The 24000-nt window shown below is 49.7% G+C and overlaps 1 protein-coding gene across 1 annotated transcript in view; it reads right to left on the bottom strand.

Annotated features, from left to right (window-relative positions):
* The window catches only part of LOC129714626 (rho guanine nucleotide exchange factor 25-like), a 105784-nt gene that overhangs the window by 42710 nt on the left and 39074 nt on the right, over positions 1–24000 (bottom strand). Inside the window, exons 3-4 of the mRNA XM_055664322.1 lie at positions 5179–5471; positions 2265–2396 (exon numbers count right to left, since the gene is read on the bottom strand). Of these exons, the coding sequence (XP_055520297.1) occupies positions 2265–2396; positions 5179–5471 (425 nt within the window). The remainder of the gene's footprint in view (positions 1–2264; positions 2397–5178; positions 5472–24000) is intronic.

The following is a 24000-nucleotide window of genomic DNA, read 5'->3' as shown; positions in this document are numbered from 1 at the left end:
TCGACTGAACTTTTCGCTTACGTCAGCAGACGGGTCTTGACCCGAAACATCACCCATTCCGTCTCTCCAGAGATGCTGCCTGTCCCGCTGAGTTACTCCCGGGTTTGGCGTCTATGATTAAAACCAACACATCGAACTTTTCTTCCCCACACATCGAGCTTTTAGTTTTGTTTAGCTTTGCTTTGTATAGAGATACAGCGCGGAAACAGGCCCTTCGGCCCACCGAGTCGGCGCCGGCCAGCGATCCCCGCACACTAAAGGGCCTGTCCCACCGACGTGTCCTTGGCACGCAAATTACGCGACTTCGTGGTCGCGTTGAGCCGCGACGGTCCCGTGAAGATTGTTCCCGATGTTCCCGATGTTGGGGAAGTCCAGGACAAGGGGTCACAGTTTAAGTATAAGGGGGAAATCCTTTAGGACCAAGATGAGAAAAACATTTTTTTTCACACACAGAGAGCGGTGAATCTGTGGAATTATCTGCCACAGAAGGTAGTTGAGGCCATACAGTTCATTGGCTATATTTAAGAGGGAGTTCGATGTGGCCCTTGTGGCTAATGGGATCAGGGGGTATGGAGAGAAGGCAGGTACGGGATACTGAGTTGGATGATCAGCCATGATCATATTGAATGGCGGTGCAGGCTCGAAGGGCCGAATGGCCTCCACCTCCACCTATTTTCTATGTGTCTATGAAGGTTAGGCGTGATTACATGCGTCCGCACAGCCGTCTGGAGCGCGTGACGTCATTTGAAGATGGACACAAAGCTGGAGTAACTCAGCGGGACCGGCAGCATCTCTGGAGAGAAGCAATGGGTGACGTTTCGTGTCGAGACTCTTCTTCAGTCTGAAAAGAAGGGTCTCGACCCGAAACCTCACCCGTTCCTTCTCTCCAGAGATGCTGCCGGTCCCTCTGAGTTACTCCAGCATTTTGTGTCCATCGTCGATTGTCTTGGCCCCGCTCTGCGAGTAGAACTGGGGGCGGATCCGGACCGCAACGGCCGTGAGCCCCAGGCCGAGCTCGGCGATCGTTTGCCCGCTTCTGCTGCTGTTGGAGGCGGGACGTTGCGTTGCGTCGCGCCAGGGTCTTGGGCCTGTCCCACTTTGGCCGTCAGTTACGCGACAGGCCGCTGGCGCGCGAAGATTTCGCTCGCTACAAAAATTTCGGTGCCCCGCGCGATGTGGCGCACAACTCCATAACCCTCCGCCCTTCTAAGTGGGACCGGCCCCCGCGCGGCCAAAACGACGCCCGTGCGCCTCAACGCGGCCACGAGGTCGCGTAATTTGCGCGCCGAGGACACGTAAGTGGGACGGGGTTCTTAACACCTACCTGCACACGCAGGGGGGGGGGGGGGTGCAATCTACGGTTGTACTAAAGACAATTAACCAACATCAGTCCGACGAAGGGTTAACAATAAACTCGAAGGTTAAGTTCGGGCCAATCAAGCATCGTGTATTACAAGACCAGAACTCAGTGCCTGAAAAACCTGCACTGTAAAATCCAGTAATACTGCCTGTTTGAAGGACGACTTGTTCCGTAGATATGAACTAGTCAGTGTCCCCTTAGTCTTGTAGGATAGTTATATGGATGGGTCTTTCTTCAAGGGAATGGAGGGTTCATGGTCTGAGCGCAGGTATGTCCTGGGACTAGGGACCAAAACTGTACGATATCCAGTGTTCGGACCCTGTACGCAGACTATACTCAAATCCTTTTGCAATGGCTCGATTCGATGGCTGCTGCACCTGCATTTACCGTCAATGCTGTAACCATTGTTATCGAAGGTGTTTCATGTGGTTTAACCCAACTCAGTAGGTTAGTAAAATCCAAATACTGCTGGAGGAAACTCAGCGGGAACTGCAGTGTCAGTCTTGGATAGCATATGGATGGGAGGGATAGGGTTATGGTCTGAGCGCAGGTATATGGAAATAGGCAACGTTTAGAAGGGTCGGATGGCCCGAAATATGGTTATGTGGTCTTCAGACGTTTTAGGCAAAAATGCTGGCCCGAAACAGCATCTATGGAGCGAAGGAAATAGGCAACGTTTCGGGCCGAAACCCGAATGGGTTTCGGCCCGAAACGTTGCCTATTTCCTAAAACGGTTCCCGGAACGTTGCCTACTTCCTTCGCTCCATAGATGCTGCCTCACCCGCTGAGTTTCTCCAGCACTTTTGTCCACCTTCGATTTTCCAGCATCTGCAGTTCCTTCTGAAACAACCAACAACCCTGTTCACGTACGAAGATGAATTTACGAGATGATAAATGGACTTACTGCAGAATCCTGTTCTTCTGCCTCCATCTTTGGGGCATCGGGGAGGAATGAAGGTAATGCCTCTGGAATGACTTCTGTTATCCGTTCTTCTCCGCTCTCCTGGGGGCTTGGTGGTCCATTCTTCCGGTCCTTCTGTCAGGAACAACAAAGAAGTCCGATTGCCTCTGTGGTGAGTGGGGGAGGGGGGGGGGGGCGGATTTCTGCCGTACGACAAGGCTGTGTGTCATTGCTCGTCGAACCCTCTAGGCCCGATCCACAGCCGACACACGTCCCTCCTCAGACATGGGGCCCAGAACTGCTCACGAATAAGGTAGCATTTGGCATGTCGAGAGCAGTCCTGAGCCCCATGTCCGAGGAGGGATGGGTGCCGGCTCTGGAGAGGGCCCAGAGGAGGTTTACGAGAACAATCCCAGTGGGTTAAGAATAAGGAGTCGGCCATTTCGAACGGAGACGAGGAAACACTTTTTCTCAGAGAGAGTGGTGAGTCTGGTGGAATTCTCTGCCTCAGAGGGCGGTGGAGGGCGGTTCTCTGGATGCTTTCAAGAGAGAGCTAGATAGGGCTCTTAAAGATAGCGGAGTCAGGGGATAGGGGGAGAAGGCAGGAACGGGGTACTGATTGGGGATGATCAGCCATGATCACATTGAATCGCAGTGCTGGCTCGAAGGGCCGAATGGCCTAATCCTGCACCTATTATCTGTGTTTCTATGAGTGTGTTATATATTTATATACATATATATCACACATGTATATGCATCATATATATATATATATATATAAGAAACTAGAGAAATATGAATGGCGGTGCTGGCTCGAAGGGCCAAATTGGCCTCTACTCCTGCACCTATTGTCTAGTGTCTATTGTTAACGTACGATCAGCGTTTGAAGGCACTGGGCCTGTGCTCGCTGGAGTTTAGACGGACCTGTTTGAAACGTTACCGAACAGTGAAAAGCCCAGATAGAGCTGGTGTGGAGAGGATGTTTCCACTAGTGGGAGAGTCTCGGACCAGAGGTCACAGCCTCAGAATGAAAGGACGTATACCTTTAGGAAGGACATTTTCTTTAGTCAGAGGGTCGTGAATCTGTGGGCCTGTTTCCGCGCTGTATCTCTACAGTCTAACGTTTATAGTAAAGGTATGGAGGGGGGAATGAGAATAAGTGGATGGGGTTAATGTGGAGAAAACTACTGATGGGTTGAAGAAGGGACTGCAGATGCTGGAAAATCGAAGGTAGACAAAAGTGCTGGAGAAACTCAGCGGGTGCAGCAGCATCTATGGAGCGAAGGAAATAGGCAATGTTTTGGGACGAAACCCTGAAGGAAATAGGCAACGTTTCGGGCCGAAAACGTTCCGGGTTTCGGCCCGAAACGTTGCCTATTTCCTTCAGGGTTTCGGGCCGAAAACGTCTGAAGAAGGATTTCGGCCCCGAAACGTTGCCTATTTCCTTCGCTCCATAGATGCTGCTGCACCCGCTGAGTTTCTCCAGCACTTTTGTCTAACCTACTGATGGGTTACACCGACTAGTTCATATCTACGGAACAAGTCGTCCTTCAAACATGCAGTATTGCTGGATTTTACAGTGCAGGTTTTTCAGGCACTGAGTTCTGATGTTGTAATACACGATGCTCAATTGACCCGAACTTAACCTTCGAGTTTATTGTTAGCATGATTGTTGGTCCCGCACGATGAACACAGAACCAAGGCGTCTATTCGCGATTCTGATCGCGGGTCTCCCTAACAAAGTTTAGTCTGGAGGTACAGCACAGAAATTGGCCCTTCGGCGCACAGCGATCCCCGCACACTAACACTATCCTACACACACACACACACACCAGGGACAATTTTTACATTTTACACCAAGCCAATTGACCTATTGACCTACACGTCTTTGGAGCGTGGGAGGAAACCGTAGATCTCGGAGAAAACCCACGCAGGTCACGGGGGGAACGTACAGTACAAACTTCGTACAGGCAGCGCCCGTGGCTGGGATCGAACCCGGGTCTCTGGCGCTGTGAGGCAGCGGCTATGCCCGCTGTGCCACCCCTCCTGTTCCATTTACAAGTGGGACAACAAGAAGGAACGAAAGGGCTGCACGGCTGGCGTTGCACGCAGCGGTAGAGTTGCCGCCTCACAGCGCCAGAGACCCGGGTTCCATCCTGACCACGGGCGCTGTCTGTACGGAGTTTGCACGTTCTCCCTGTGACCCGCGTGGGTTTTCTACAGCATCTTTAGTTTCCTCCCACACTCCAAAGACGTGCAGGTTTGTAGGCTGATTGACTTGGTGCAAATGTAAAAGTGTCCCTAGCGTGTGTGTGTGTGGGATAGTGTGAGTGTGCGGGGATCGCTGTGCGCCGAAGGGCCAGTTTCTGTGCTGTACCTCCAGACTAAACTTTGTTAGGGAGACCCGCGATCAGAATCGCGAATAGACGCCTTGGTTCTGTGTTCATCGTGTATTACAAGACCAGAACTCAGTGCCTGAAAAACCTGCACTGTAAAATCCAGTAATACTGCCTGTTTGAAGGACGACTTGTCCCGTAGATATGAACTAGTCAGTGTCAGTCTTGGATAGGTATGTGGATGGGAAGGGAATGGAGGGTTATGGTCTGAGCGCAGGTATATGGGACTAGGGTCGGCGCGGACCCGTAGGGCCTGTTTCCGCGCTGTATCTCTAAAACTAAACTTTGTTCGGGAGACTCGTGCATCTCCGCCTGTCATCAGAATCGTAAATATGCGACTCGGTTCCTTGCGGAGTTTGCACGTTCTCCCCCTGCGACCTGCGTGGGTTTTGGCCGAGATCTTCGTTTTCCCCCACACTGCAAGGGCGTGCAGGTTAGTAGGTTCATTGGCTTGGTGTAAGTGTAGATTGTGCTAGTGTGTGTGTGGGATGGTGTTAGCGTGCGGGTCGGTGGGCACTCACCATGTCGTGGGCATCGCTGCCCCTGTTGACGATGCCCAGGTCGATGCTCCTGCGCTGGCTGTCCGCGCTCCTCCGACGCTCCTCTTTCCTGGCCTTGCACTCCAGCTTCTTCACGCGCCGGTTGGCGCCGCCGCCGCTCAACTTGCGCACCGGGCTGGTCAGCCACTTCTTCAGCGTGCTGACCGAGCGCTTGGAGCCCGGCGAGCTGGGCGCCGAGCTGGTCGACGGCTGGGGCTGCGCGGAGGCCACCGAGGTGGAGATGCTGCCATCGCTGCAACGCACCGCGTACGACTCTGCAAGCACACGGTGGGCAGCGGCCGTCAAGCTCACTTTACACCACAAGGTGGAGCCACTGGGCATGCACTCGCTGGAGGTTCGTGGGGGGATGAGAGGGGGCCTCATTGAAACTTACAGAACAGCGAAAGGCCTGGATAGGGTGGATGTGGGGAGGATGTTTCCACTAGTGGGAGAGTCTAGGACTAGAGGCCACAGCCTCAGAATTAAAGGACGTACCTCTGGGAAGGAGATGAGGAGACATTTATTTAGCCAGAGGGTGGTGAATCTGTGGAATTCTTTGCCACAGACGGCTGTGGAGGCCACAAGTCAGTGGATCTTTTTAAGGCAGAGATGGATAGATTCTTGATTAGTGCGGGTGTCAGGGGTTATGGGGATAAGGCAGGAGAATGGGGTTGGGAGAGAGAGATAGATCAGCCATGATTGAACGGCGGAGTAGACTCGATGGGCTGAATGGCCTAATTCTGCTCCTATCACATGACCTTATGAACTTGTGCCGAAACTCTGAATGAAATAGGCAACGTTTCGGGCCGAAACTCTGAAGGAAATAGGCAACGTTTCGGGCCGAAACTCTGAAGGAAATAGGCAACGTTTTGGGCTGAAACTCTGAAGGAAATAGGCAATGTTTCGGGCCGAAACTCTGAAGGAAATAGGCAACGTTTTGGGCCGAAACTCTGAAGGAAATAGGCAACGTTTCGGACCGAAACTCTGAAGGAAATAGGCAACGTTTCGGGCCGAAACTCTGAAGGAAATAGGTAACGTTTCGGGCCGAAACCCTTCCGGGTTTCGGCCCGAAACGTTGCCTATTTCCTTCGCTCCATAGATGCTGCTGCACCCGCTGAGTTTCACCAGCTTTTTTGTGTACCTTGATCGGACTTTGCTGGCTTTACCTTGCACTAAACGTTATTCCCTTTACCCTGCATCTGTACACTGTGGACGGCTCGATTGTAATCATGCATTGTCTTTCCGCTGACTGGTTAGCACGCAACAAAAAGCTTTTCACTGTACCTCGGTACACGTGACAATAAACTCAACTGAAATTAAACTAAGCTGGGAACCTTGTGACTGCACCAAGTCTTTGATTGCATTTACATATCTGATTCTGTAGTCAGTTAGGACTTCATTTTTTTTTCGACTTTAATTTAACCATATAATAACCATATAACAATTACAGCACGGAAACAGGCCATCTCGACCCTTCTAGTCCGTGCCGAACACATAATCTCCCATATACCTGCGCTCAGACCATAACCCTCCATTCCCTTCCCATCCATATAACTATCCAATTTATTTTTAAATGATAAAAACGAACCTGCCTCCACCACCTTCACTGGAAGCTCATTCCACACAGCTACCACGCTCTGAGTAAAGAAGTTCCCCCTCATGTTACCCCTAAACTTCAGTCCCTTAATTCTCAAGTCATGTCCCCTTGTTTGAATCTTTAAGAGATACAGTGCGGAAACATGCCCTTTTGCCCACCTATGACAAGCACATTTCAAGCAATAATATGACTAAGCCGTGGTGAGTGCATCGGCTGCGCTATTGTTAATTCATCATATATATTGCAACATCGGCAGAAAGATAAAAGGGAGATGTGCGGAGCAGGTTTCTGGGGACTTGGAATGTGCAGCTGGGAGTGGTGGTGGAGGCAGATATAATTGTGGCATCTAAGAGGCTTTTAAATAGGTTGGAAATGGATGGATATGGATCATATGCAGGCAGAGGAGATTAGTTTATCTTGACATCATGTTCAGCGCAGACATTGTGGGCCAAAGGGCCTGTTCCTGCGTTGTTGTTATTCTCATTTATAATATTCTTCTTTTAAATGTTGTTATCATTATTCTTTATCTCTCCACATCACCATCTATATCTCTCATTTCCCTTATCCCTAACCAGTCTGAAGAAGGGTCTCGACCCAAAACATCACCCATTCCTTCTCTCCAGAGATGCTGCCTGCAAGTCACGAGCAGGAAGTGAGTTACTCCAGCTTTTTGTGTCTATCTCTTGTTATTATTCTATGTTCTAAATTCAGGAGGAATACATTTGTTGGTAATTACATTGTTGAAGGAGTGTTGGGCCTTTCTGAATGGAACGAGATGAGAAGAACTTTTTTCACACACAGAGAGTGGTGAATCTCTGGAACTCTCTGCCGCAGAGGGTAGTTGAGGCCACAGTTCATTGGCTATATTTAAGAGGGAGTTAGATGTGGCCCTTGTGGCTAAGTGGATCAGAGGGTATGGAGAGAAGGCAGGTACGGGATACTGAGTTGGATGATCAGCCATGATCATATTGAATGGCGGTGCAGGCTCGAAGGGCCGAATGGCCTACTCCTGCACCTAATTTCTATGTTTCTATGAACAGTTTTAAACACTTCTGATCAATTAATAGCCAAACTACCATGAGTTTGAATTTGCCCATACTGTTCTTATGATGACCAATTTGCAGTATTTAATTACTGAAGTTAGGACTTCATTTTTTTTTAGACGTTACTTTAAGAGATACAGTGTGGAAACAGGCCCTTCGACCCACCAAGTCCATGCCAGCCAATGATCACCCCGTACACTAGTTGTGTAAGAAGGAACTGCAGATGCTGGAAAAATCGACGGTGGACAAAAATGCTGGAAAAATCGAAGGTGAGACAGAAATGCCTCACCCGCTGAGTTCCTCCAGCATTTTGTCCGCCCCGTACACTAGCACTAGTCTACACTCTAGGACGATTGACCTTATTACCGATGTCAATCAACCTGCAAATCGTGCGTCTTTAGAGTGTGGGATGAAAACCAGAGCACCCGGAGAAAACCCACACAGGTCACAGGGAGAATGTACAAACTCCGTACAGACAGCACCCGTAGTCAGGATTGAACCTGGGTCTCTGGTGCTGTGAGGCAGCAACTCTCCCCCCTCTATCAGCCCCCTGACAACTACAAACTTGAAAAAAGACAAAAAAAATCTGACCCAAACTACACTCACTGTATCTACAGCACTCTGTTCGATTCTTCTTTATAGCGAGTGACCTTTGACAAATCCCATGATTCCTTGCGTTTTTCGGAATACCGAACTCGCTTATTTACACCAAGCCAATTAACCTACAGACCTGCACGTCTTTGTAGTGTGGGAGGAAACCGGAGCACCCGGAGAAAACCCACACAGGTCACGGGGAGAACGTACAAACTCCGTACTGACAGCACCCGTAGTCACTTCTGCAGACCGACCGGAAACGTCAGCCATCCCCATTCACCACAGATGCCGCCTGACCCGCTGAGTTACTCCAGCACTCTGTGAAACGTCACCTATCCATGTTCTCTACAGATGCTGCCTGACCCGCTGAGTTACTCCAGCACTCTGTGAAACATCACCTATCCATGTTCTCCACAGATGCTGCCTGACCCGCTGAGTTACTCCAGCACTCTGTGAAACGTCACCTATCCATGTTCTCCACAGATGCTGCCTGACCCGCTGAGTTACTCCAGCACTCTGTGAAACGTCACCTATCCATGTTCTCCACAGATGCTGCCTGACCCGCTGAGTTACTCCAGCACTCTGTGAAACGTCACCTATCCATGTTCTCCACAGATGCTGCCTGACCCGCTGAGTTACTCCAGCACTCTGTGAAACGTCACCTATCCATGTTCTCCACAGATGCTGCCTGACCCGCTGAGTTACTCCAGCACTCTGTGAAACGTCACCTATCCATGTTCTCCACAGATGCTGCCTGACGTTTCGGGCCGAAACATCCTTATCCATGTTCTCCAAATGCTGCCTGAGGCAGCACGTTTCCATGTTCCGAAACAGATGCCCTGACCCGGAGTTTCAGCCCGAAACGTTATCCTATTTCCCACAGATTAGACTCCACAGATCTATGCTGCCTGCCCCTTCTGAGTTAGGCAACGTCCCGCACCTCTGTAGGCAACGTTTCACCCTATTTCAGCCCGAAACGTTGCCTTTTCTCTCCATAGATGCTGCCTGACCCGCTGAGTTACTCCAGCACTCTGTGAAACGTCACCTATCCATGTTCTCCATAGATGCTGCCTGACCCGCTGAGTTACTCCAGCACTCTGTGAAACGGGGTTTGGAGGGAGAGATAGATCAGTCATCATTGAATGGTGGAGTAGACTTGATGGGCCGAATGGTCTAATTCTGCTCCTATGAGCGTGACGTGCGCTTGGACCATGTTGGTTTATTTACAATCAAGGCTCTGCTCTGCCACCAGATGGCGACAGACGGCCTTGGTCTTGAAGCAGAGAGCGAGATCGAACAGTTACTCCAGCTTTTTGTGTGTCTGTCTTCGGCTTAAACCAGCATCTGCAGTTCCTTCCTGACAATGTACCATGGCGCAGTGCACATTACAGTTACACTTTGTTTTAGTCGAGGATTGTATAAAGGCAAGTTGCCAGTGGTGAATCTTCCAAAGGCTTATCGCACTGACGCGTGTTAAACCAAGGCTTGGGTATTCTTTTTAAACAATCCCACAGTGGAGGCCTTGGATAGAGTGGATGTGGAGAGGATGTTTCCACTAGTGGGAGAGTCTAGGACCAGAGGGCACAGCCTCAGAATTAAAGGACGTTCCTTTAGATAGGAGATGAGGAGGAATTTCTTTAGTCAGAGGGTGGTGAATCTGTGGGATTCATTGCCACAGACGGCTGTGGAGGCCACAAGTCAGTGGATATTTGTAAGGCAGAGATACATAGATTCTTGATTAGTGCGGGTGTCAGGGGTTGTGGGGAGAAGGCAGGAGAATGGGGTTCGGAGGGAGAGATAGATCAGCCATGGCGGAGTAGACTTGATGAAACACTTTTTCTCACAGTGTGAGAGTGGTGAGTCTGTGGAATTCTCGGCCTCAGAGGGCGGTGGAGGCCGGTTCTCCGGATGCTTTCAAGAGAGAGCTAGATAGGGCTCTTAAAGATTCAGGGTAGAGTCAGGGGAGAAGGCAGGAACGGGGTACTGATTGGGGATGATCAGCCATGATCACATTGAATGGCGGTGCTGGCTGGAAGGGCCGAATGGCCTCTACTCCTGCACCTAGTGTCTACTGTCTGTGAAATAAACAGTGCAGCGTTGGCCCTGGGTGAAAAGCCGAGGTCCGAATCTTGGGGCCACCGTGGGCTGTGTGTAAAGAAAAGCTGATGCATCTCCTCCTGGCAGTGTGCCAACCGGCTGGGCCAGCGAGGCAAAGGCAGACAGATTGCTGCGAGCCTTAAGGCCAGGCCTCTGCAACTTCACCAGAAGAGCCTGACAGAGAAAACTAAACAAAGACTCCTGACGTTTGGACGCAAAATAAAGGGAGCAGTTCTCGAGTAACAACATTTTTGATCGTGATATAAACAGATGTCGGGAGAGGGAATGTCTATCGGAGGAATTCCCTTTGGGAGAATGGGAGGCCCAAGTCAAAGCTAGAGGCCTCCCCCCCCCCCCCCCATTCAGTTTACACTTCCTGCTAAACCAGTTTCAATTTGGGAACGCCGTTCCTAGAGAGAGAACATACATAGCAACATGGAAAAATAGGTGCAGGAGTTGGCCATTCGGCCCTTCGAGCCAGCGCCGCCATTCTATGTGATCACGGCTGATCATCCCCAATCAGTACCCCGTTCCTGCCTTCTCCCCCATATTCCTTGATTCCGTTAGCCCTCAGAGCTACATCTAAGAGCGGCATTGTGAATGGCAGGGATGGACGCAAAGTGCTGGAGTAACTCAGCGGGACAGGCAGCATCTCTGGAGAGAAGGAATGGGTGATGTTTCGGAAGCCGAAACGTCACCCATTCCTTCTCTCCAGAGATGCTGCCTGTCCCGCTGAGTTACTCCAGCATTTTGAGTCTTTCTTCGGTTGAAACCAGCATCTGCAGTTCCTTCCTACACACATGTATAGCGTGAATCAACAGTGTAGCTGGCCACACAATCCAACTACGATCTACCTCTTTTTGATGACCCTTGGGCTATCCTTGATAGGACTTTGCTGGCTTTACCTTGCACTAAACGTTATTCCCTTTATCATGTATCTGTACACTGTGGACGGCTCGATTGTAATCACGTATTGTCTTTCCGCTGACTGGTTAGCACGCAACAAAAGCTTTTCACTGTACCTCGGTACACGTGACAATAAACTCAACTGAGCTGCACACCTCACGCTGCCTCGGCAAGGCCAGCAGCACAATCAAGGACCAGTCGCACCCCCGGCCACTCCCTCTTCTCCCCTCTCCCATCGGGCAAGAGGTAGAGAAGTGTGAAAACGCACGCACACCTCCATGATTCTGAAGAAGGGTTTCGGCCCGAAACGTTGCCTATTTCCTTTTGCTCCATTGATGCTGCCTCACCCGCTGAGTTTCTCCAGAAATGTTGTCTTCCTACTCCAGATTCAGGGGCAGTTTCTTCCCAGAGTTTATCAGGCAGCTGAACCATCCTACCACAACCAGAGAGCGGTGCTGAACTACTATCTACCTCATTGGTGACCCTCGGACTATCTTTAATCGGACTTTGCTGGCTTTACCTTGCACTAAACGTTATTCCCTTTATCCTGTATCTGTACACTGTGGACGGCTCGATTGTAATCATGTATTGTCTTTCTGCTGACTAGTTAGCACGCAACAAAAGCTTTTCACTGTACCTCGGCACACGTGACAATAAACTCAACTGACATATTAACAGTGTTCAAGAAGGAACTGCAGATGCGGGAAAATCGAAGGTACACAAAAATACTGGAGAAACTCAGCGGGTGCAGCAGCATCTATGGAGCGAAGGAAATAGGTGACGTTTCGGGCCGAAACCCTTCTTCAGACTGATAGGGGGTGGGGGGGGGGGGGGGATAGAAGGAAGGAAAAAGGGAGGAGGAGGAGCCCGAGGGCGGGCGGATGGGAGGAGACAGCTCGAGGGTTAAAGAAGGGGAGGAGACAGCAAGGGCTAGCAAAACTGGGAGAATTCAATGTTCATGCCATCAGGATGCAGGCTGACATATTAACAGCGTGTGTCATAGGTCAATCCACCAGTAATGTGGTTGGAATATTAGATGGGACAGACGGGAAGCCCTGAAGGATAAGAATTGGTTTGGGACATGGGGAACGGAGGAGGGAACTGATAGATCCCTCTGCCTGTCTGTGGGCTGTTTGCCCCACAGGAACAGAAGCTCGTGAGTCTCAAGCTGGCCGCGTTCCTGACCTCTGGCACTGATTATTCGCTTCGCTGACGCTGGCCATTTGCTCGTCCAACTGCAGACAGAGTGTGGAATGGCGGAGTTTGGAGCTGAGAGACACAGCGCAGAAACGGGCCACGCCGGCCTCAGCGAGTCCGCGCCGGCCAGCGATTCCCCGCACACTCAGGGGCCTTGAAGGGCCTGTCCCACACGGGCGTCATTTGCGCGCCATTTCCGCCACATCATTTCCGCGTCTCGACACGTGATGGCGCGTGGTGACGTAGGCAGTGACGCGCAGTCGCTCGCGGCGCCCCAGGATTTTTGGGACGTGCAAAATCTTCGCGTGCCATCGGCGTGACACGCAAAAGACGCCCAAGTTTGGACAGGCCCTGAACGCCATTCTACACGCGCTGGGGACAATTTACAAAAGCCAATTAACATACAAACCCGCACGTCTTTGGGAGTGTGGGAGGAAACCGGAGCACCCGCAGAAAACCCACGAGGGTCACGGGGAGAACGTGCAAACTCCGCACAGTAATATTCAGCATTTATACACATTTATATTCGGAGAATATCATCGGGGAAGCCTCTCCCATCCATTTTGTGGACACTTTCAACAAAAGATGCCTCCGACAAGCCTCCAGCATTGTAAAGGACTCCTCCCACCCCCTCCCATGGACTCTTTGCCCCTCTGCAGTTCGGTATGAAGTACCAGGGCATCAAGGCCAGCACTAACAGACAGACACACCTAAAACACCACCTCACCTAAACACACACACACACACACACACACACACACACACACACACACACACACACACACACACACACACACACACACACACACACACACACACACACACACACACACCACACACACACACACACACACACACACACACACACACACACACACACACACACACACACACACATGCACACGCACCTGACATCAATATAAAGCACTAAGCACCTTCCACCTCAGCCTGTGACGAATGACATTTCATTCAAATGTATATTTATATGTTCGAATGACAAATAACTTATTATTATCATATAAGATTGTTCAGGGTTTGGACACACTAGAACAGGAAACATGTTCCCGATGTTGGGGGAGTCCAGAACCAGGGGCCACACACAGTTTAAGAATAAGTGGTCGGCCATTTGGAACGGAGACGATGAAACACTTTTTCTCACAGAGAGTGGTGAGTCTGTGGAATTCTCTGCCTCAGAGGGCGGTGGAGGCCGGTTCTCTGGAACATTACCATCTGGTTTGGGAATTGCTCTGCCAAGGACAAGAAGGCTCTGGAGAGAGTAGTGCGTTCAGCCGAACGCACTATGGGAACTTCACTCACCCCCCTGCAGGAACTGTACATCAGGAGATGCAACTCCAGAGCCAACAAGATCATGGGAGACCCCTTCCACCCCTGCAACGGACTGTTCCAGCCGCTACGGTCAGGCAAACGCCTCCGTTGCCATGCGGTGAGAACGGAGAGGTTGAGAAGGAGTTTCTTCCCAGAGGCCATTCGGACTGTAAACGCCTATCTCACCAGGGACTAACTCTACAGAACGTTTTTCCTTCCATTATTTATTATGTAAAAGAATATGTGTGTTATGATTGTGTTTATAATTTGTTTGGTTGTTTTGTTGTTTGTCTTTTGCACAAAAGTCCGCGAGCATTGCCACTTTCATTTCACTGCACATCTCGTATGTGTATGTGACAAATAAACTTGACTTGACTTGACTTGACTTGCTTTCAAGAGAGAGCTAGATGGGGCTCTTAAAGATAGCGGAGTCAGGGGATATGGGGAGAAGGCAGGAACGGGCTACTGATTGGGGATGATCAGCCATGATCTCATTGAATGGCGGTGCTGGCTCGAAGGGCCGAATGGCCTCCTCCTGCACCTATTGTCTATTGTCAATTGTTCTTATCCACTCTCTACACACTAGGGGACAATTTACAGAAGCCAATTAACCTACAAACCCGCACGTCTTTGGGATGTGGGAGGAAACCAGAGCACCCGGAGGAAACCCACGCGGTCACAGGTCGAGCGTGCAAACTCCACACAGACAGCATCCTTTACAATGCAGGATCGAACCCGGATCTCTGGCGCTGTGAGATGGTGACTCTACCCACTGGGCTGTCTATTTATCCTTAACGTTATAGTTAGTTGTACAGGTCCACCACCGGTTTTCCGGCAACTGATCCGGCACCTTCTTTAATCGGGACCAAATTCCGAGAGGGCACTTGAAATCCATCCCACTGGAAGTCCCCCCGAAAATGTGGCGCCTTGGCCGGGTGAGGCGGCCGATCTCGACCTCATCGGGACTTCCACGGCCGATCAGCGGGTGGAATTTGCACCGTGCGGCCGGGGCTCTGGAACTCCAGCCCGGCCGGAGCCGGCAGATCCGTTCCCATAGCCGACTTCCGAGGCCGACTTTGCGGGCCGATATCTCGGCTCCTCGGTGGCCTACGCGGTTCGTTCCGGTACCGTTGGACTCCTCTCGGAAAGGTCTGTGAGATTTCCATCGGGCATCAGTCCCCAAAGGGTTAAGTGGGATATCAGCTGTCTTCCCTCGGCCAATACTTGGGCAAAATTAAACGTGAATCCCTTGGAACTATATTGAGACCCTGGGAAAACACAGACTCTGGTGGAAATGATTAAGACAGCATTGGAGGGAAATGTACCAGAACGGAATGTGCAACCAAGAATGTTTTGGGCTGAGATGCAATGAATCCATGTATAGCAGTGTGGGTTGGAGGTAGTTCCACCACACTCACACAGAACCGGAATCAGGAACGGAATATGTTAGGAACGAAGGGAAAGACAATAGACAATAGGTGCAGGAGTCGGCCATTCGGCCCTTCGAGCCAGCACCGCCATTCAATGTGATCGTGGCTGATCATCCCCAATCAGTACCCCGTTCCTGCCTTCTCCCCATATCCCCTGACTCTGCTATCTTTAAGAGCCCTATCTAGCTCTCTCTTGAAAGCATCCAGAGAACCGGCCTCCACCGCCCTCTGAGGCAGAGAATTCCACAGACTCACAACTCTCTGTGAGAAAAAGTGTTTCCTCGTCTCCGTTCTAAATGGCTTACCCCTTATTCTTAAACTGTGTGTGTGGCCCCTGGTTCTGGACTCCCCCAACATCGGGAACATGTTTCCTGCCTCCAGCGTGTCCAAACCCTTAACAATCTTATATGTTTCAATGAGATCCCCTCATCCTGATCAACTCCAGAGTGTACAAGCTCAGCTGCTGCATTCTCTCAGCATATGACAGTCCCGCCCTCCCGGGAATTAACCTGGTAAACCTATGCTGCACTCCCTCAATAGCAAGAACGTCCTTCCTCAAATTTGGTTTAATGGGAAGATTTAATGGGAACTCGAGGGACAACTTTGTGGGAACGAGCTGCCGGAGGAGGTAGTTGAGGCAGGGACTATCCCAAGGTTTCCGTGCGGTTCCCGGAGGTTTTCGTCAGTCTCATACATATTTCTCTAGTTTCTTATATATATATATATATATATATATATTATATATATATATATATATGATGCATGTACATGTGTGATATATATGTATATAAATATATAACACACTCATAGAAACATAGAAAATAGGTGCAGGATTAGGCCATTCGGACCTTCGAGCCTGCACCGCCATTCAATATGATCATGGCTGATCATCCAACTCAGTATCCTGTACCTGCCTTCTCTCCATACCCCCTGATCCCTTTTGCCACAAGGGCCACATCTAACTCCCTCTTAAATATAGCCAATGAACTGTGGCCTCAACTACCCTCTGCGGCAGAGAGTTCCACAGATTCACCACTCTCTGTGTGAAAAAAGTTTTTCTCATCTCGGTCCTAAAGGATTTCCCCCTTATCCTTAAACTGTGACTCCTGGTCCTGGACTTCCCCAACATCAGGAACAATCTTCCTGCATCTAACCTGTCCAACCCCTTAAGAATTTTGTAAGTTTCTATAAGATCCCCCCTCAATCTTCTAAATTCTAGCGAGTACAAGCCAAGTCTATCCAGTCTTTCTTCATATGAAAGTCCTGACATCCCAGGAATCAGTCTGGTGAGCCTTCTCTGTACTCCCTCTAAGGCAAAAATGTCTTTCCTCAGATTTGGAGACCAAAACTGTACACAACTCTCCAGGTGGGGTCTCACCAAGACCCTGTCTCCCTACCTGCTTCCACTACCTGCAACCTCCGGCAACCAACTACAACCTCCGGGAACCGCACGGAAACCTTGGGTGGGGCGCAAAGTCTCCAGAGGTTTCCGTTCAGGTTTCCTAAGTGGGACAGGGGCATAACTCCAGCATATTGTGTTCCTGACAACTGGATCCTGGCGCCATCTTGTAGTGCTGGAGGATCTCTGGCGTTGCAAGCGCTGTAAAGCAGCAACTCTACCGCTGCGCCACCGTGTCGGCCATTTTACCCGACCATCCATGTCAGGGGACAGATTGATTTGGATGAGATCAGGGTGTTCTTGTGAAAACCAACAAGCGGGAAAAATATTCCACCTGGGTGAGAGACCAGGTGCTTTGCGGATTATCTACCAGCCCGCACCTTGTGCCACTGCATAGATTATTGCCGCTCAAAGAGTTGGAGGCAAGAAGCGGAGAACAAAATCTCCTTCCGTTTTGCAAATATTGCATTTTCCCGATGTTGTGGGGGAGTCCAGAACCAGGGGCCACACACAGTTTACGAATAGAGGCTAAGCCATTTCGAACGGAGACGAGGAAATCATTTAGGGGTTGGACAGGCTAGATGCAGGAAGATTGTTCCCGATGTTGGGGAAGTCCAGAACTAGGGGGTCACACAGTTTAAGGATAAGAGGGAAGTCTTTTAGGACCAAGATGAGAAAATCATTTTTTACACAGAGAGTGGTGAATCTGTGGAATTCTCTGCCACAGAAGGTAGTTGAGGCCACACAGTTCATTGGTTATATTTAAGAGGGAGTTAGATGTGGCCCTTGTGGCTAAAGGGATCAGGGGGTATGGAGAGAAGGCAGGTACGGGATACTGAGTTGGATGATCAGCCATGATCATATCGAATGGCGGTGCAGGCTCGAAGGGCCGAATGGCTCTACTCCTGCACCTATTTTCTATGTTTCTATGTAAACACTTTTTCTCACAGACAGTTGTGAGTCTGTGGAATTCTCTGTCTCAGGGGCGGTGGAGGCAGGTTCTCTGGATGCTTTCAAGAGAGAGCTAGATAGGGCTCTTAAAAATAGCGGAGTCAGGGGATATGGGGAGAAGGCAGGAACGGGGTACTGATTGGGGATGATCAGCCATGATCACATTGAATGGCGGTGCTGGCTCGAAGGGCCGAATGGCCTACTCCTGCACCTATTGTCTATTGTCCGTTGTTTTTAAATGTGCTATAGAAATAAAATTGACTTGACTTGAAAGATAGAACAGCCATGATTGAATGGCGGAGTAGACTTGATGGGCCGAATGGCCTAATTGTATTCCCATCATTAATCCCCTCACGGTCTAATTACTCGCTTCCTCTTGAAGACAGATGATGTGTCTATCTGAGCATAACCAGTGCCACGTTAAACCAGTCAACACAGGGTTAATGTGTAGAAAGAGCCCAGGTTTGTGAGAGGCTTGGGAGAGAGCAGAGGTTCACAGTGATTGACTAATCCATTCACCGTAGCTTGTACCCAACCCCCCACATCAGACACGGCTGCGGGCAGCCGGTGGTGAATGGTTTATGAAGGCTCTCGGCAAGTGGCTATTAACACTATATTCACTCCCGGCACATTCTCAAACATGAGGTAGCCAAAAATGCCGGAGAAACTCAGCGGGAGCAGCAGCATCTATGGAGCGAAGGAAATAGGCAACGTTTCGGGCCGAAGTCTGAAGAAGGGTTTCGGCCCGAAACGTTGCCTATTTCCTTCGCTCCATCGATGCTGCTGCACCCGCTGAGTTTCTCCAGCACTTTTGTCTACCTTCGATTTTCCAGCGTCTTCAGTTCCTTCTTAAACACATTCTGAAACATGCCTGATAACCAGGTATAAAGGGCCTGTCCCACTTATGCAACTTTTCTGAGGAAGGACATTCTTGCCATAGAGGGAGTACAGAGAAGGCTCGCCAGACTGATTCCTGGGATGTCAGGACTTTCATATGAAGAAAGACTGGATAGACTCGGCTTGTACTCGCTAGAATTTAGAAGATTGAGGGGGGATCTTATAGAAACTTACAAAATTCTTAAGGGGTTGGACAGGCTAGATGCAGGAAGGTTGTTCCCGATGTTGGGGAAGTCCAGAACAAGGGGTCACACAGTTTAAGGATAAAGGGGAAATCTTTTAGGACCGAGATGGGAAAAACATTTTTCACACAGAGAGTGGTGAATCTCTGGAATTCTCTGCCACAGAGGGTAGTTTAGGCCACGGTTCATTGGCTATATTTAAGAGGAAGTTAGATGTGGCCCTTGTGGCTAAAGGGATCAGAGGGTATGGAGAGAAGGCAGGTACAGGATACTGAGTTGGATGATCAGCCATGATCACATTGAATGGTGGTGCAGGCTCGAAGGGCCGAATGGCCTACTCCTGTACCTATTGTCTATGTTTCTATGTTTCTATGTTTAAGGAGTCTGACAGTGTGCTAACATGGCAGGCGACAAGAGTCAGGGCCATCCCGAGACCAAGTCATCACAGGAAACAGCTTAATATGCTTCAATATGATAACGCTGTCTATAAATAAGAGACTGATTATAATAGAGAGAGAAAAATAGACATTGCCAGTTTTTCTTTTACACAGTCAAGCAACAAGGGTTTGGCTGCCATCCCAGAGCTTCTCCATCTCACTCTGCCACGAACGAGAACAAAACCTTGCCTGTTTATTTAAACAGGACTCAATAATACTTATGACGAGGCATCTAACTAGACAAAGGTTGTGTCGTCTTCTCAGGCCCAGCGAATGGAAGTATCTTGTGTGGGAAGGAACTGCAGATGCTGGTTTACACCGAAGATAGTCGCAAAGTGCTGGAGTAACTCAGCGGGACAGGCAGCACCTCTGGAGATCATAGCATCATAAGATCATAGAAAATAGGTGCAGGAGTAGAGGCCATTCGGCCCTTCGAGCCTGCACCATCCGCCATTCAATATGATCATGGCTGATCATCCAACTCAGTCTCCTGTACCTGCCTTCTCTCCATACCCCCTGATCCCTTTAGCCACAAGGGCCACATCTAACTCCCTCTTAAATATAGCCAATGAACTGTGGCCTCAACTACCTTCTGTGGCAGATAATTCCACAGATTCACCACTCTCTGTGTGAAAAATGTTTTTCTCATTTCGGTCCTAAAGGATTTCCCCCTTATCCTTAAACTGTGACGCCTAGTTCTGGACTCCCCCAACATTGGGAACAATCTTTCTGCATCTAGCCTGTCCAACCCCTTAAGAATTTTGTAAGTTTCTATAAGATCTCCCCTCAATCTTCTAAATTCTAGCGAGTAGAAGCCGAGTCATGAGAGATTGGAGTAGATTTAGGCCATTCTGTCTCTCCCTCTGTTCTGTATTTATGCCTACTATATTCGCTTGAGCTGCAGCAAAGCAAGAATGTCATTGTCCTATCTGGGACACATGACAATAAACTCTCTTGACTTGACTCCCTCCTACCCCCATTCTCCTGTCTTCTCCCCATAACTCCTGACATCCGCACTAATCAAGAATCTATCAATCTCTGTCTTAAAAAACATCCATCGACTTGGCCTCCACAGCCGTCTGTGGCAAAGAATTCCGCAGATTCACCACCCTCTGACTAAAGAAATTCCTCCTCGTTTCCTCCGGGTGCTCCGGTTTCCTCCCACATCCCAAAGACGTGCGGGTTTGTAGGTTAATTGGCCCTCTGTAAGTTGTCCCCCAGTGTGTAGGATGGAACTATACTCAAAGGATTTGAGTATAGGAGCAGGGAGGTTCTACTGCAGTTGTACAGGGTCTTGGTGAGACCACACCTGGAGTATTGCATACAGTTTTGGTCTCTAAATCTGAGGAAGGACATTATTGCCATAGAGGGAGTGCAGAGACGATTCACCAGACTGATTCCTGGGATGTCAGGACTGTCTTATGAAGAAAGACTGGATAGACTTGGTTTATACTCTCTAGAATTTAGGAGATTGAGAGGGGATCTTATAGAAACTTACAAAATTCTTAAGGGGTTGGACAGGCTAGATGCAGGAAGATTGTTCCCGATGTTAGGGAAGTCCAGGACAAGGGGTCACAGCTTAAGGATAAGGGGGAAATCCTTTAAAACCGAGATGAGAAGAACTTTTTTCACACAGAGAGTGGTGAATCTCTGGAACTCTCTGCCACAGAGGGTAGTTGAGGCCAGTTCATTGGCTATATTTAAGAGGGAGTTAGATGTGGCCCTTGTGGCTAAGGGGATTAGAGGGTATGGAGAGAAGGCAGGGATGGGATACTGAGTTGGATGATCAGCCATGATCATATTGAATGGCGGTGCAGGCTCGAAGGGCCGAATGGCCTACTCCTGCACCTAATTTCTATGTTTCTATGTTCTAACTAGTGTGCGGGGATCGCTGGTCGGCGTGGGCTCAGAGCGCCTGACGGCCTGTTTCCACGCTGTATCTCTAAACTAAACCAAACTAAAACGAATCTATCCTAAATTCTCCTCAGTTTGCCAACAGCAGCGTTCCTCAGATTCATTTTCATTGCCTGGAAATTCCAGGACAACCCAGGACGCCTGGACGGGTAAGCCATTTAGAACGGAGACGAGGAAAACACTTTTTCTCACAGAGAGTGGTGAGTCTGTGGAATTCTCTGCCCCAGAGGGCGGTGGAGGCAGGTTCTCTGGATGCTTTCAAGAGAGAGATGGATAGGGCTCTTAACAATAGCGGAGTCAGGGGATATGGGGAGAAGGCAGGAACGGGGTAGTGATTGGGAATGATCAGCCATGATCACATTGAATGGCGGTGCTGGCTCGAAGGGCCGAATGGCCTCCTCCTGCGCCTATTGTATTGTCTATTGTCTGGTAACACCATTGTAAGGATAAATGGGGACATAGAGTGATGCAGCGTGGAAACAGGCCCTTCAGCCCAACTCGCCCATGCCGGCCAACATGTCATAGAAACATAGAAATAAGGTGCAGGAGTAGGCCATTCGGCCCTTCGAGCCTGCACCGCCATTCAATATGATCATAGCTGATCATCCAACTCAGTATCCCGTACCTGCCTTCTCTCCATACCCTCTGATCCCCTTGGCCACAAGGGCCACATCTAACTCCCTCTTAAATATAGCCAATGAACTGGCCTCAACTACCCTCTGTGGCAGAGAGTTCCAGAGATTCACCACTCTATGTGTGAAAAAAGTTCTCCTCATCTCGGTTTTAAAGGATTTCCCCCTTATCCTTAAGCTGTGACCCTTTGTCCTGGACTTCCCCAACATCGGGAACAATCTTCCTGCATCTAGCCTGTCCAACCCCTTAAGAATTTTGTAAGTTTCCCCCTCTCAATCTCAAATTCTAGAGAGTATAAACCAAGTCTATCCAGTCTTTCTTCATAAGACAGTCCTGACATCCCAGGAATCAGTCTGGTGACCTTTTCTGCACTCCCTCTATGGCAATAATGTCCTTCCTCAGATTTGGAGACCAAAACTGCACGCAATACTGCAGGTGTGGTCTCACATGTCCCAGCTACACTAGTCCTACTAGCCTGCATTTGGTCCATATCTCTCCAAACCTGTCCTATCCATGTACCTGTCTGACTGTTTCTTAAACTTGTGATAGTCCCAGCCTCAACTATCTCCTCTGGCAGCTCGTTCCATACACCCACCACCCTGTGTGAAAAAGATTACGCCTCGGATTCCTATTAAATCTTTTGCCTTTCACCTTGAACCCATGTCCTCTGGTCCTCGATTCCACTACTCTGGGCAAGAGACTCTGTGTGTCTACCCGATCTATTCCTCTCGTGTAGTGACACTTGATGTTTCTTTAGCGGCACTGTGTCGGCATGCCAGTCTGACAGTGCAGATCTAAATTTGCATTTGCTTTGCAGATTCTCAGTTGAGGTGCGATCGTAAATGGTGCTGAGATATTCACAGCGATCTCAGCGAGAGTTCTCAGGTTCCATTTACAGAATTTAAAGGCACAATAAAAGCTGAGGTGCCAACATCCAGGAGCGACTGGGTTAACGTGCGATGAGTGTTTGACGGCCTCATAGAAACATAGAAATTAGGTGCAGGAGTAGGCCCATTCGGCCCTTCGAGCCTGCACTACCATTCAATATGATCATGGCTGATCATCCAACTCAGTATCCCGTCCCTGCCTTCTCTCCATACCCCCTGATCCCTTTAGCCACAAGGGCCACATCTAACTCCCTCTTAAATATAGCCAATGAACTGTGTGGCCTCAACCACCTTCTGTGGCAGAGAATTCCACAGATTCACCACTCTCTGTGTGAAAAATGAAACGTACGGAATAGTGAAAGGCCTTGGATAGAGTGGATGTGGAGAGGATGTTTCCGCTAGTGGGAGAGTCTAGGACCAGAGGGCACAGCCTCAGAATTAAAGGACGTTCCTTTAGGTAGGAGATGAGGAGGAATTTCTTTAGTCAGAGGGTGGTGAATCTGTGGAATCTATGGAGTCCAGAACCAGTGGTCACAGTTTTAAGAATAAGAGGTCGGGCACTTAGGACTGAGGCCAAGTCAATGGATATTTTATGGCAGAGATAGACAAGATTCTGATTAGTACGGGTGTCAGGGGTTATGGGAGAAGGGAGAAGGATGGGGTTCGGAGGGAGAGACGCAGTGTCCTACACAAACCCTGCATGTCTTTGGGGTGTGGGGGGGAACCAGAGCACCCGGAGAAAACCCACGCAGGTCACAGGGAGAACGTGCAAACTCCGCACAGACAGCGCCCGTGGTCAGGATGGAACCCGGGTCTCGGGCGCTGGGAGGCAGCAGCTCTACCCGCTGCGCCACCGGGGTCTGGCATCATTCTCGGTTGCACAGCTAGTAATGCGATGCCACATTCAGCGAGATGTTTCTGCGATCCCACTTTGAATAAATATTTAAACCAGTGTAATTGAAGTGCAAAACAGATGGGGCTGTTGGGAACTCTCTCAAAGTGCCTGAGCAAGCACTCCACCCCCACGACTTTGCCTGTGTTTCGCTGTGAACACTTCCACCGTGATACTTTCACACATAACTGATGTCTGAAGTCCCATCAGAAGATTGTCGCAGGGACTACTGGATTGGTGTCAGGAGGGGTTAGATCAGTGCAGCGTTAGAGTTGCTGCCTCACAGCGCCAGAGACCCGGGTTCCATCCTGACCAGGGCTGCTGCTTGCACGGAGTTTGCACGTTCTCCCCTCGTGGGTTTTCCCTGGGTGCTCCGGTTCCCTCCCACACTCCAAAGGCGTGCAGGTCTGTTGGTGCGGGAA

The sequence above is a fragment of the Leucoraja erinacea genome, chromosome 40, assembly GCF_028641065.1.
Source record: "Leucoraja erinacea ecotype New England chromosome 40, Leri_hhj_1, whole genome shotgun sequence".
Taxonomy (NCBI): Eukaryota; Metazoa; Chordata; class Chondrichthyes; order Rajiformes; family Rajidae; genus Leucoraja; species Leucoraja erinaceus.
This window is presented reverse-complemented; position numbering and strand designations above follow the sequence as displayed.